The following is a 13,720-nucleotide window of genomic DNA, read 5'->3' on the forward strand; positions in this document are numbered from 1 at the left end:
ATTCTAATGCAATTAGTTTGTAACTATAATTTTCATTGGACGTTGACAAATATTTTGAGGGGTTAGATTCCACTTTCTACCAGTCCATAACTAAGAAAGCCACCATTCTGTATCTGTATTAGGAAATCCCTCCTTCAAAGGAGCACTTCGCAATGAATTTCAATTTTTTTTGGGTATGTAATTTCTCAAAAAATAAACAAGATAGTTACATTTTAAGCCTCAAAACCTTCTTTTTGTCCATATTTAAACCATTCTGACGCCTACAAAAAGTAAAAATACCTTAAGTATTCATGTTTGACATCCAGAGTATACATATGACGTCACATTGTTTAGATGCTTAAGACAATGCAACAGTTTCGCAGACTTTTTCTTTATGCCATTTTTTACCAAAATATTTATTAAATGACATTTATTTTAATATGTGGCATAAGAATGTAGATGACTGTATTATATTTTAAGCTTGGCCTTATATTACTGTCACAAGTATCCGTTATCCTATCTCCGCTCCGTGTCGCTAGCTTAAAATACAATACAGTTATCTTCTAATTATAAAAACAACAAAATGTCAAAAAAGGAATGTGATGGATAGATGACAATAAAATAACAACTGTTTAATTCTATTAAAATTGTCTTTTACAGTTGTTGATGAAGAAGACAGTGACTATGGTACCAGGAGAAAGTCTGCTCGTTCTACAAGAGCTTCCACACGACAAAGGAGAAAACACAAAGAAGTATGGAGCGAAGAAGAAGAAGAGGAGGAAGAAGAAACTGATGAATCTATTGACACAGATGATTTATGCTCCGAGGACAGTGGCCCTACAAAAAAGAAGAAAAACAGGAAAGAAATAGATAAAAAAGTGTTTAGAGAAAAAGAGAAAAAGAAAGGTAAACATTCTGCAAAAAGGAGAAGAATTGTGGATTCAGAAGACGAAGGAAGTGAAAGGAGTGAAAAATCAGAGGAAAGTGAATCTAAATCAGAAAGTGATGATAGCAGTGTAGATATGGGAAAAATAAAAAAAGCAGCAAAAAGGAAATTGTCCAAAAGACGTTATTCTGAATCAAGTAGTGAATCAGAAAAATCTGAATCTTCAGAGCCTTCACGGAATAGAAGGAGAAATATAGCTAAAAGAGTTAATTATAAGGCAATAGCTGGTTCTGATTCTGATGCAACTGAGGTATCGGAGGACAAAAGTGGAAGTGAAAAAGACAAAAAAACAAAAAAGAAAAATGCTATTAGAGATGATTCTACGGACACTGATGATTACTATGACAAGAAGTCTGAAGAATCAGTGGAAGGGGAGACAACTGAAGAAGATGAAAAAGAACCAGTTAAACCAAAGAAGCAGAAAAAAGATGAAAAGGAGGATGACGAAGATGATGAGACAGAAGAGGATTCTGAGGACGAAGATAGTCAGTCTGAAATCAAAGGACAAGATAAAAAAGTACCAAAGAAAAAAGAGAAAGTTAGTAAATCAATTGAAAAAGGTAAAGAAACACTTCCTAAAGATTCTGTAAGTGAGCATGAGTCTGACAAAGAACCAACCAATTCACCACAGGATAAGAATGACACAAATCCAAAAATTGAATCTCAGAATGAGGCTCATATCTCAACAAGTACAGTTCCTGATAATAGTGACACACCAGTATGTCAGAACAACGCAGGTGTGGTAAGGCCAAGTCCACAATACTCAATGGGTCAGAGTTATGCTGAGGGAAACTTTACCAATCAACCAGGGCCACAACAATTCCAGGGGAGATCACCTCCTTACGGTTCTCCACCTCAACAACAGTTCTCACCTCCTCATTCATCTTATCAATCTCAGCAACCTGGTCACATGATGAGGCAAGGTCCTCCACTCTCACAAAATTATCCTCCCCAGATGAGGCAGGTAAACTTTCCTGTATCAACTTCCAGTCAGCCATTTACATCAATGTCTACAAGCCAGGGGACAATATCATCACCACCATACCCCACAATGCAAGAAAGGCCCCAATATTCATCACAGGTGCCACAAAGTCAAGGTCAAGTTTTTGGAAGATCAATTCAAGATCAACCAATGATGATGAGAGGTCCACATCCAGGCCAACAGGATGGAGGTCAGATGCAGCAAGGCATAAGACCAGAAATGATGGGGCAAATGAGAGGTCCACCAATGCCACAACAAGATGGCCAAATGATCAGAGGTCCACCAATGCCACAAGAGGGTCAAATGATTAGAGGTCAACCAATACCACAAGATGGCCAAATGATCAGAGGTCCACCAATGCCACAACAAGATGGCCAAATGATCCGAGGTCCACCAATGCCACAACAAGATGGCCAAATGATTAGAGGTCCGCCAATGCCACAACAAGATGGCCAAATGATCCGAGGTCCACCAATGCCACAACAAGATGGCCAAATGATCCGAGGTCCCTTTTATCCAAATCAGCAGATGATGATGGGAGGTCGTTTCCCAAACCAGCAGCAAATGATGATGCAGGGCCAATATTCTAGCTATCAGTCAGGTCAAATGATGAGAGGTCCATATCCTGGTCAGCCAACAATGATGCGAGGTCCATATCCAAATACCAGTCAGCAAGATAATCTAAGAGGTAGTCATTCAAACCAGGATGGAGCAGTCACAGATCAAAATAGAGAAGATAAAGATAGTAGAATGAAAAGTCCCCCAAGTTCCCAACCTGGACTTCCAGAAAGACCAATGATGCCAGGACAACAGTCTAGTTTTCAGTCTACACCAATGATAAGGGGTTCGTTCCCAGGACAACCACATAGACCAATGGCTAGAGGACCTTTCTATGGTCAACCTGAAAGACATATGATGCCAGGTCAAGAAGGACATTTTAGACCAGGTTTTCCATATCCAGCTCAGCTGAGACCTGGTTTACATCCCAATCAACAAGGATTTCCACATCGACCTCTTCAACCTGGTCAACAAACACCTCCTTCACATATTTCTGGTCCACCAGTCAGCAGTCCAACAATTGGAAGCCCACCAGTACAGGAAACAAACCAACAGTTCTTTCCACCACGACAGTCCCAACCTAGATCGCAGATGTCACCTTCTCATACTCCTCAGGCAATTGTTCCAGTAGATAGAGCAAAGGATGTTCACAGTGATCAAAATGTCAAAAATGAAACAGATAAAACATCACAATCAATTTCTGGAATAGATGTTCAGAAAGTTGCTCTATCTGCTAAAGTGAAAGATGAATCCAGTTCTGTTCAAGAAATTAACAGTAAACAAAATGAAATACCAGAGGAGTGTTTAGAAACGAGAAAAGATTCATCTACAGATGTTGTTGTCTCTGATACAAAGACATCCTCTGAAAAAGATCAAGTAGAACAATCTACAAAAAATAAAAAGGAAAACAAACTTGATTCAAATCAACCAAAAGACATTGAAAAGACTAGTTCAGAAAGTGAAAAACCTGATGGACAGATTGTAACTGAATTGCTGTCAGAGGCAAACTCTAAAAACCTGCCACAAAGTCAGGTGACATCATCCAGCTCTGATGCAGATACAGATAAACAAAAGATCTCAGAAGAACAAACAATTGAACCAACTTTAGGTAATGAGTCTGATCCAAAGGTTCCTAAATCTGATATTGAAATAAAGCCTGGATCTCCATCTTCACAACAGTCTGGTACACATCCTGCAGAAAAGACCATGTTAAGTGGACCGCTGCCTAATCCTGCAGAGAAAACCACGATAAGGGGACCACAGCTTAATCAGCAAATTCCACCAGAAGGGTCCATGATTAGAGGACCACAGCCAAATCCTCCAGAAGGTTCCACAATTATAGGACCACAGCCTATTCCTTCAGAAAGTTCTATGATTAGAGGACCACAGCCAATTCCTCAAGAAGGGTCTATGATTAGAGGACCTCAGCCAAATCCTCCAGAAGGATCCATGATAAGAGGACCACATCCTTACCAGCAAGGCATGTTCAGAGGACAGTTTAATGAAATGATGTCACACATGAGTAACCAAAGAATGCAGTTTCAACAAGGTTCAATGGGGATGCCACAAAGGCCTAACATGCAAGGGCCACCTAACTTTGTTGGACAAGTCCCAAGAAATGTCATCCCTAGAATGAGACCAGAGCACATGAGGCCAATGAATCCCAATTTCCAAAGGCCTATGTATGGACCTGGACCAATGCCTTATCAACAGCACCCTGGAGTTCCAAGTGGTTTTGGTCCTAGACTTGAAATGGGTATGAGAATGCCACAGAGTTCTGGACCGGATGAGACAAAGGCAGATAGCCCTAGTAAATCAAAAATGCAGGAAAGCTCCGATAGTTCTGCTACTTCAACTAATGAACCAACAAAAGCAAAAAAGCCAAGAAAACCAAGACAAACTAAAAAAGAAAAAATGAAGGCTCAGGCAGAGTCCAAACCTCAACCTTCATCAGGTCCTAATGTACCGGAACAAGAATTTCATCCTCAGCAACAACCTCAGATGGTCCCAGGACCACAATACCAAATGCCAATACCAAGACCAATGCATCCACAGCAAGGACCTTTTATGAGACCCCCATTTGATAATTATGGAATGAATGGGATGAACCAAGGTCCACCAGATTACAACCAGATGAATCCTGGGATGTATGGTCCACCTCAGATGATGCCAGGGAATGGTGGGCGGGGATTCATGATTGACAACTTGTTAGATAAGCATCCTCGTGTCCAACAACTAGAACCGATTATCTCCCATGAAGAGGAGGAGGAGTCACCAGGGGAACCAGACCAACAGACATATGAGGGAGAACCATCTCCTTCTAATGGGGAAAAAGATATGGATGAAATGTCAGACATTGGAGATATTGTTAAATATGTTATGAATCATTAAGTAGAATTGTATATATGAAGGTTTATGTTTCTATTAGTGAATATTTTGCAACATTAAATTTAGAAGGAATTATGAATTAAAAAATGTATGAAGTCTTTTAACTTACAGCCAAAATCTTAAACATTACCTTTAAAGATTTAAAAACCATTAAGACTTAACCACATTTGTGAAATGTCTCTTTTTAGTTTATATGATCTTTTTGTGTAATTTCTCATAATGCAACTATTCAGAGGGAATACATTGTCAGTTATAAAGTTGTGCACATTGTGTACAAATTGTGTATTAAAAAAGAATATTTGAAATATAAGCTAACCACAGAACTTTTCATTGCATGTATGGTTCATTTCAAAGTGTTTGATTTATTTAAAGCAATTTGATTTTCTATAAAATGACATGTTCAATCTTCCGAGTAGTTCATTCTTGTCATTGATTTATTCAGTAAAATATCATTAGTTACGACATTTCTGCTCAATTTATGTTAACTGTCTCTATTTGTTTTATGTCTTCTAAAGGGTGTAAATATTTATGATTTTTTTTTCAGTATAAGTCAATTGTTATTTTAAAATAAGTTGAAAGGAAGAATAGAATTTGATTACTACATCAATTGCTTCTTAATTTCATACTGATTCACAAATCAATTCATTTTTTATTAATAAAAATTTTTTTTCTTCAAATAGCAGTATAAATGCTGGTAATTTTTTACGCCATATGAATATTTGTAATTATTCATACTTCATACTGTAAATTAATAATTATTTGTTATTTTTTGTTATTTTGGAAATTGCAACAAGATACGTGTCACAGAAATATAACCTGACATTTTAAACTTCACAGCATTATTTGAATGTCACATTTTCTAGAATTGCAATAATTAATCTCTTGTTCTTGAATATTCTTCAACAATCAATCATATATAATAAATGAAGGAACAAATTTCTGAATCAAGTTTTTGGTTCGGCTTACATAGTTTGTCATTAAGGTTAAAAAGAAATAGGGTTCATATTCTTACTGGTGATGTTCTAGTCAGTTTTATCCTCTGTCATGACAAATAAACATAATGAACTAAATGTTTTAATTGGTTTCTAAGTTTTTTTAATATAGAAATGTATATACCAGAAGTGCATTTGTAAACTATTGATAAACTTATAAAATGGGTTTCCATTTTTTTAATTCAAGTTCAGCCTTATGCATATATTTAATGTTATGTAAGGGCCATTATGGCCAGGTCTGTCTGTCCATCAAATTTTTATTTGTTAGTATGTCCGTCCCGTTATAGATTCTGTCACATTATATAATGTAATCAAGTTTAAAATCTACAAATACAATGGAAACTTCTGAAACTAGAACTACCATTTTGATAAAAGATCACAAAGACATAAATTTTTCTTTTTTTTTATGCTGGATTTATATAGAATGCAAAAAAACAACAGATGTGACTCATTTTCTTTTTGTGTAATTGATGTATTGAATAGGATGTATATATATCTATATAAATTAGTCTAATTATAAAATCCATTCCTACTGTTGTACTCTATATCTTTATGTTTTTATAATGTATAATTTTTGAATAGAAACATAATCTTGATTCCTTTTATATATTTATGTTTTAAATACACGTCTGTATCATAATCCTATTAGATGGCTATTTTAAACATTGTCCAGTTCTCTTTAAAATAGTATAACATGTATTAGGTCTAGATAATCAAATACCATTCAACATTGTCAAAAGATGATTTTATATTTTCATACTAACTAATGTGCATGAAATTTTTTCTACTGGAAGTTAGATCTTTATATATTTTATACGTGTATTTCAGATTTAATAGTGAGAAAACAAAGTGAAACTGACTACAACCTATTCAAAAGCTGGTTACTTTTATTTCAAATGTTAAAGCAGATGTCTGTTGAAACAATATTATTCACAAGTCCCAGAAATATAACTGTTCCTATGATTTTGATGAGAGTTTATGCATTTGTATGTGCAATATTACCCATACTCCTTTATAAGCACACATTTTACAGCAATATATGTGTTATTGTTTTGTGGTATGTGAACATTTTGAAACCCACCATTCACATAAGTAGTAAACTACAAGTCAGTTTTTAATGTTTTTTTTATTGTGTAACAAAAGATGATTAAGGGTACATATAAAGTTCCAACATCTCCTTACATTCTTGTTCATTCTGAAATAAATTTTGTTAGTTTCTTTTTGACCTCCAAACTTCAAAATCCTACTTGTATAAGGATGCAATATACAAATGATAGAAGTCTTGTTATGTATAGTTTTTTGTTGTTATAGTATTTGATGGTTTGTTGTATTTTATATTAAGCAGATGTTAGTAGGTAGAATTTTGAATTACCAGTATATTACAATGTGAATGATAGGTTTGATAAGATAATATAAGTATTTCTCAGTGAGCGGGGATATTATTTAAAAATTCTTTGCAGAAATTTAAAAACTACTGTCATGAATGTTAATAGTAAGAATAGATATAGCACTAGATAAACAAAGATTAAAGTTCAATTGATTTTTTTATTCTTACTAGATTAGTACAATCCATAACGTAAATGGCATTTTTTTCATATGAATGTATATTTCATAACTTTATGGCATATAAAATATCCAAATCCTAATGCATAGTTTGAATGTTTGTCATATGTAACATCTTATTCATGTTTACAATCCTCATACAACATAATCCTTGATCGTTTGATAACATCTTATTACACAATGTTTGAAAATGAGGCATACCAGTAGTTGTGTTAATACATTGAGATATTAATGCATTGCTACTAATTAAATAAATACAACTAAACAAGTAACTTTTTATCTCCTTGAATTAATAAATGTTTTTATTTTCTACGACAGATCATTTAAAAATTAGAACATTTCATATTATTTATTTACTTTAATTCATCAAAATATGTAAAAATTAGGAATTCATATTTTCATACCATTGTACTTAAATTTTCACAAAATTATTTAATTCACATTGTCACAAAATGAAATTAATTGTATGTTGTTTGAGTGTATGGATGAATGTGTCAATATGATCTCAGCATGTATTGTGTATAATAGAGGCTTTTTACTGCCTGCATTGTCATTTTGTACATTTCACACTCTCATTTATGTAAAACTTTTTAAAAACCAAAAGTAAAGAAATAGTAATTTTTAAATTGTGTTTCTTTGTAATTCATAATGGCTTTTTACACATTTGTATTTCCGTTGAGTTACACCATTGGAAGTCAAATATATATTGAGATCACTTTCATCATCTCTGTGAATTTAGAGAAATCCCAGGCCAATACTTGCTTTAAAATACATCTTTGTATTCGTTAGTGGTATTCATATCTAGCAGACTTTGTTTTATTCTAATTGGTTGTGTTGATCTTCTATATTCAACAAAGAGTCCACTTCTGCATTGAAGATCTATCTAATCTGTTAGATAGATTAATCTCATCATTGATACCAGGATTAAATTTTGTGTATTTATGCCAGTTGCCCCTATCGTCTACAAAAGACTCATCAGTGACACTCGAATCCAAAAAAAGTTTCAAAAGGCAAAATAAAGTCTTTAATTGAAGACGCTAATAGAAGATGCACAATTTCATCAAATTTTCGTTCTTCTTTCTTTTCATTAATCTGGGTTTTAAACTGTAGGAGTTGACCTCACTTTTAAGGTACCAAGTCCTCCCTCCAATGCGACTACACTTTTAAGGTACCAAGTCCTCCCTCCAAAGCCATCCTGCCGTTCAACATCATAGGATTATGAATTATCACAAAGAACAGTACTGATAACCTGACTGGCAGATCTTTTTATTTGAACTGCAAAGAATATGATCGAGGAATGGATTAATCTGCTTCAATGCAAACAGTTTGATCACTGGGTATGCTTGGTTTTAAAACTTGTTTGTGACCATAGAAAAGATGCTTACTTTTCTATTTTGATTTTTCTTATAATCAACCCTTAACTGAAACAGAATAGACTGGACGTTCGGTAAAATTGAATTGCATAGGGGGCCGATAGCATGCTCTAACAATAATAAGTTTTGTTTTTTAATAGAAGTAGTTTAAATGTTAGTAACCGTTGTCGCTTAAACTGTGATAATCTGTCTCAATTCGAACAAGTTGATCACTGGGTATGCTTGGTTTTAAAACTTATTTGTGACCATAGAACAGATGTTTACTTTTCAAAGCTCGGTTTTCTTATAATCAACCCTTAACTGACACAGAATCGACTCTGGACGTTCGGTAAAATTTAATTGCATAGAGGGCCAATAACATGCTCTAACAATAATAAGTTTTGTTTTTTAATAGAAGTAGTTTTAATGTTAGTAACCGTTGTCGTTTAAACTGTGATAATCTGCCTCAATACGAATAAGTTGATCACTGGGTATGCTTGGTTTTAAAACTTATTTTTGACCATAGAACATATGCTTACTTTGCTATTTCGATTTTCTTATAATCAACCCTTAAATGACATAGAATGGACTCTGGACCTTCGGTAAAATTTAATTCCTTAGGGGGCCGATAATGCCTGTGTTGACTACTGGACTGGTGATACCCTCGGGGACGAAACGTCCACCAGCAGTGGCATCGACCCAGTGGTGTCAATAGTTATCAAAGGTACCTGGATTATAATTTAGTACGCCAGACGCGCGTTTCGTCTACATTCGACTCATCAGTCACGCTCAAATCAAAATATTTGTAAAACCAAACAAGTACAAAGTTGAAGAGCATTAAGGATCCAAAATTCTAAAAAGTTGTGCCAAATACGACTAAGGTAATCTATGCCTGAGATAAGAAAATCCTTAGTTTTTCGAAAATTCAAAGTTTTGTCAACAGGAAATTTATAAAAATGACCACATTATTGACATTCTCAACACCAAAGTGTTGACTACTGGGCTGGTGATACCCTTGTGGACGAAAAGTCAACCAGCAGTGGCATCGACCCAGTCCGTTTTTGAGATACTATAAATAGTAGGTCAAATGGCTGTGGTGTACGGAATGATTGTTTGGGTTACATGTCAGTCTGTTAGGTTTTATCTGATATTGACGTCGTTTTCATGATTCACTGTTCAATGTTGCATTTTTGTGTTTTTGGTCTCTTTTCAACTGGTACAAGAGTAGGTTAACTATATTTGGTGACTGGAACGATTGTGAAGTGTACATGTCTGTCTGAAAGAAATAAAACAACCTTGACTTCAAATTCAGGGTGCATTGGTCAATATTAATGTTTTGTCTTTTAGTCTGTTTTTCAATTTCAGTACGCAATATGTCAACTATATTTGGTAGATTAAATAGGAATAATTTGTCGTATTAAATATACCCATCTCCATGGTACCCAAGGTAAATATACCAGTTGTATTTTTTTTTATTATAAGAAAAACGGTTTAGAATTACTGAATTGATGTTACGTTAAGGCGTTGATATATTTTACAGTGATTTACTGAAAGTGCAGTACAGTTTTAGATAATCTATACCGTCAGGATCACAATAGATGGTAAAGTTTATGTTGTCAGACAAGCTTAACACTTCATCAGACAGAACAGAAACTTTATGTGGTCTATAGGATGAAAAGTGTACATCTTCGTCTATCAGGGTTAGTCTGATCCTTATGTTCATGGTTCTGATATCAATGTTTTTTTTTTGCTGAGAGATTTTGTTCTCAACAATATTCGGTGCATGGGCAATGTTTCAGATGATAAACGATCTATCAATTTTAGGTCGACAGAAATATTATCTGCAAAGTTTCACATTTCAATCCAGGCTTATATCAGATGTAAAACATTATCATCAAGATTTAAGACAACACAACTTGACGCGCCCTACGTCAGAACTAACACCTTTGCCGACATAGTTCCAGAACATCATATATCTCGTACTTCCTTACCATACATGCAACTGAGCATGGTCTTCTCTGTATATGGTAAAGCATAATTAAACATTAATATACAGTGGTGTTTCAATTATTATCAAAACATAAACAAGTTAAGCGTAAGCTTGGTAGTGACATGTTCAAAAGATCGGGACGTCATCCCAATAATACCAGATACACTTTTCTGGTCTTTAGTTTTAAACGCGCTCCTCGTTAGTTTTTAGATGTTATTCTTATAACGATTCAAACATTTACATAGCAGATATCTTCAAACAGTCAATACAACACTGTTCAAACAGTTTTGTAGACATCAGTCGATCCAGATTTGGACAAACCAAAACACATTACTGAGTATTCACATAATCCATTCGTATTTGCGAAAGCACTGTTTTGTCTTTATATAACTCCAAGTTATATCTATCAATACATTGCAAAGTGTTTCAAGAAGATAATTATTTTGGTTCTACATTGATGTCATTAAATCTTTGACACTTTGTAACAGGTGTGAGTCGTTCGTTGTTTTTTTGTTGAATATCTTACAATCGACACAAAATCTTAATATCCCGACTTCCGAAAAAAAAATTGTTTCCGATGACTATTGATCTTATTCAAAATTTATCCTAAAATTGTATCTTCTTATTAATACAATATAATTTTTTGTAATTACTTTATTTTTCAAGATGAAACATGTGAAATTACATAATACAGTATTAGACACAAGGTATAAAAATTAATTAATACTTATCAGATCGATTAAATCATAATGGTATAACAAGATATAAATATTACAATTGATTTTGTTAATTAAAAGCTGCTTCTAACAATTGCCACTTCTGATCCATTTTTATTTTTTGTGTAGGGGTTAAGAAACATACAGAGTATTTTTCTATTGTAATCCAATACTTTAAATATTCTATCCCACCATATTTTGTGGGCAATACACTCTTACATCTACATTTGTATATATAGTATTTAAATAACAACAAGATATTATTAACTGTTTTACTGTTGACAGAATTCTCAGACACACCTAAAATGACCTCTTTTGCACTAAACGGCAAGAAGATTTCATAATTTCTAATCCAATCTATAATCGGTAACCAGAAGTTTTGTGTTACATTACATTCCCCAAAAATGTGAAAAATATTTTCTTTAACTTCTGAACAAAATGTACATAGTTCAGTTTCTTTTAATTTACATTTATATAAAAAGGAATTACATGGTAAAATCCTATGAACAATCTTAAATTGAAAATTTTGTAAAAACGAATTTTTGGTTATAATGAAGGGCATGGAATAAATAGCATTCCAATCTTCAATCTGTAAATTTAAGTCTATTTCCCATTTGTTACGGGAAGAAAGAGATAATACTTTATTATCCTCCAGAAATAAATTATAGAAAAATTTACAAGACTTAGGTTCTTTTTTAACTTTATCTACTAATTTATTTTCAATATTATCAAGTTTAGAACTACCTACTACCCTACTTTTCCATATATTTGGAATAGCACTTAAAATACCATAAAACTCTACAAAATTAGTATTGAAATTATACTTTTCCGCAAATTCTTCATGAGAATAATGTATTATTATCTGACACCAGATCATTGATGAAAAATATGCAATTTTCAATATATTTACCCTTCAAAATCATCTTGCCATCCATTTTGATGTTTGGATTTAGCCATATGGACTGGGACAGAATATCGGTGTTGTTTTCAACTTTCAGTTTATTTTTCAATTTTGAAAAATTAACCAGGATATCATGCCAAAAGGGATTGACTTTTTTTGCTAAATAAAGCAATCCTTCCTTACTTAAATGTAAAATTTTGTCCCCCCCAAATTTTTGTATATAACTAAGCAGCAACACTTTCCAAGGAGAGTAATTTTAGGGGTCTAGTAATTTATACAGCCAAGACATTTTAACGCTATAACAAAAATAGTAAATATTAGGCATCTTAAGACCGCCATCACAGTGTTCGGACATAACCACTGTTCTTTTCACTTTATCTGGTTTTCCTTTCCATAAAAAATTGAAAAATATATTTTGAATCTCCTTCAAAACCCCATCTGGGGGGTTAGGGAGGACAGTCAGAACTTGAACCAGAATGGGAAGTGCTAAAGTTTTAATCACCACCACCCTCCCAATATATGTTAGTTCTCTATAAGCCCAAGTATTAAGAAGTGACTTGATACTGTTTATCTTGGCTGTAAAATTACATAGAGTCTTATCCCTTTTAGCAAGCTCAAACCATATTCCTAATAGTTTGAACCTCCCAGAAAGGTTCCAAACAAGATTTTTTTCTGGTAAAAGTTTTTCCATACTACCCTTTTTTGACCCAATCCATATGGCCTCAGTTTTGTCAACATTACACCTGAGTCCAGCACATTCTGAAAATTTATCAAACAAATTTAGACATTGATTTAGAGACTTTTGGTCACCATCCAGGACAAGGGAAGAATCATCAGCATATTGACTCAATAAAAATTCTGAGTCATTAATAGTTACTCCAGCAACATTAGGGTCATTTTTAATAGCTGCACTGAGTAGTTCCAAAACTAAAATAAATAGATAAGGAGACAGAGGATCCCCTTGACGAACCCCTCTTTTCAATGAAAAAAAATCTGAAATATATCCGTTGTTTAACACTGCACTAGAGGCATCACAGTAGCATGCCCTAATCCAACTTATAAATGTTTGGTCAAAGCCATAAAACTGCAACGCCTCTAGTATAAAAGACCATTCGACCGTGTCGAAAGCTTTTTCAAAATCGACTAAAAGTAAAAGTCCAGGAATGTCGTCTTCCTCCATCTTTTCCATTAGATCATAAATAAATCTATTACATTCACCTATTACGGGGCGCCGAATGGGACTCTTGTGGTTTTGTACAAAATTCAATTCTGTCATAACAAAATCATTTTTGTCTTACAAAACTATGTGCTACAGACTTGTTTTGTGAGAACTTCAATTTTGTGATTACAAAA

At 33.8% G+C, this 13,720-nt stretch overlaps 1 protein-coding gene across 1 annotated transcript in view; it reads left to right on the forward strand.

Moving 5' to 3' along the window:
• The window catches only part of LOC134712872 (remodeling and spacing factor 1-like), a 28,487-nt gene extending 20,453 nt beyond the window's left edge, over positions 1 to 8,034 (forward strand). The window contains exon 16 of the mRNA XM_063574855.1: positions 640 to 8,034. Coding sequence (XP_063430925.1) covers positions 640 to 4,856 — 4,217 coding nt within the window. The 3' untranslated portion in view covers positions 4,857 to 8,034. The remainder of the gene's footprint in view (positions 1 to 639) is intronic.
• Positions 8,035 to 13,720: the final 5,686 nt, after the last annotated feature.

The sequence above is a fragment of the Mytilus trossulus genome, chromosome 3 (genome assembly GCF_036588685.1).
Source record: "Mytilus trossulus isolate FHL-02 chromosome 3, PNRI_Mtr1.1.1.hap1, whole genome shotgun sequence".
NCBI classification, from domain to species: domain Eukaryota; kingdom Metazoa; phylum Mollusca; class Bivalvia; order Mytilida; family Mytilidae; genus Mytilus; species Mytilus trossulus.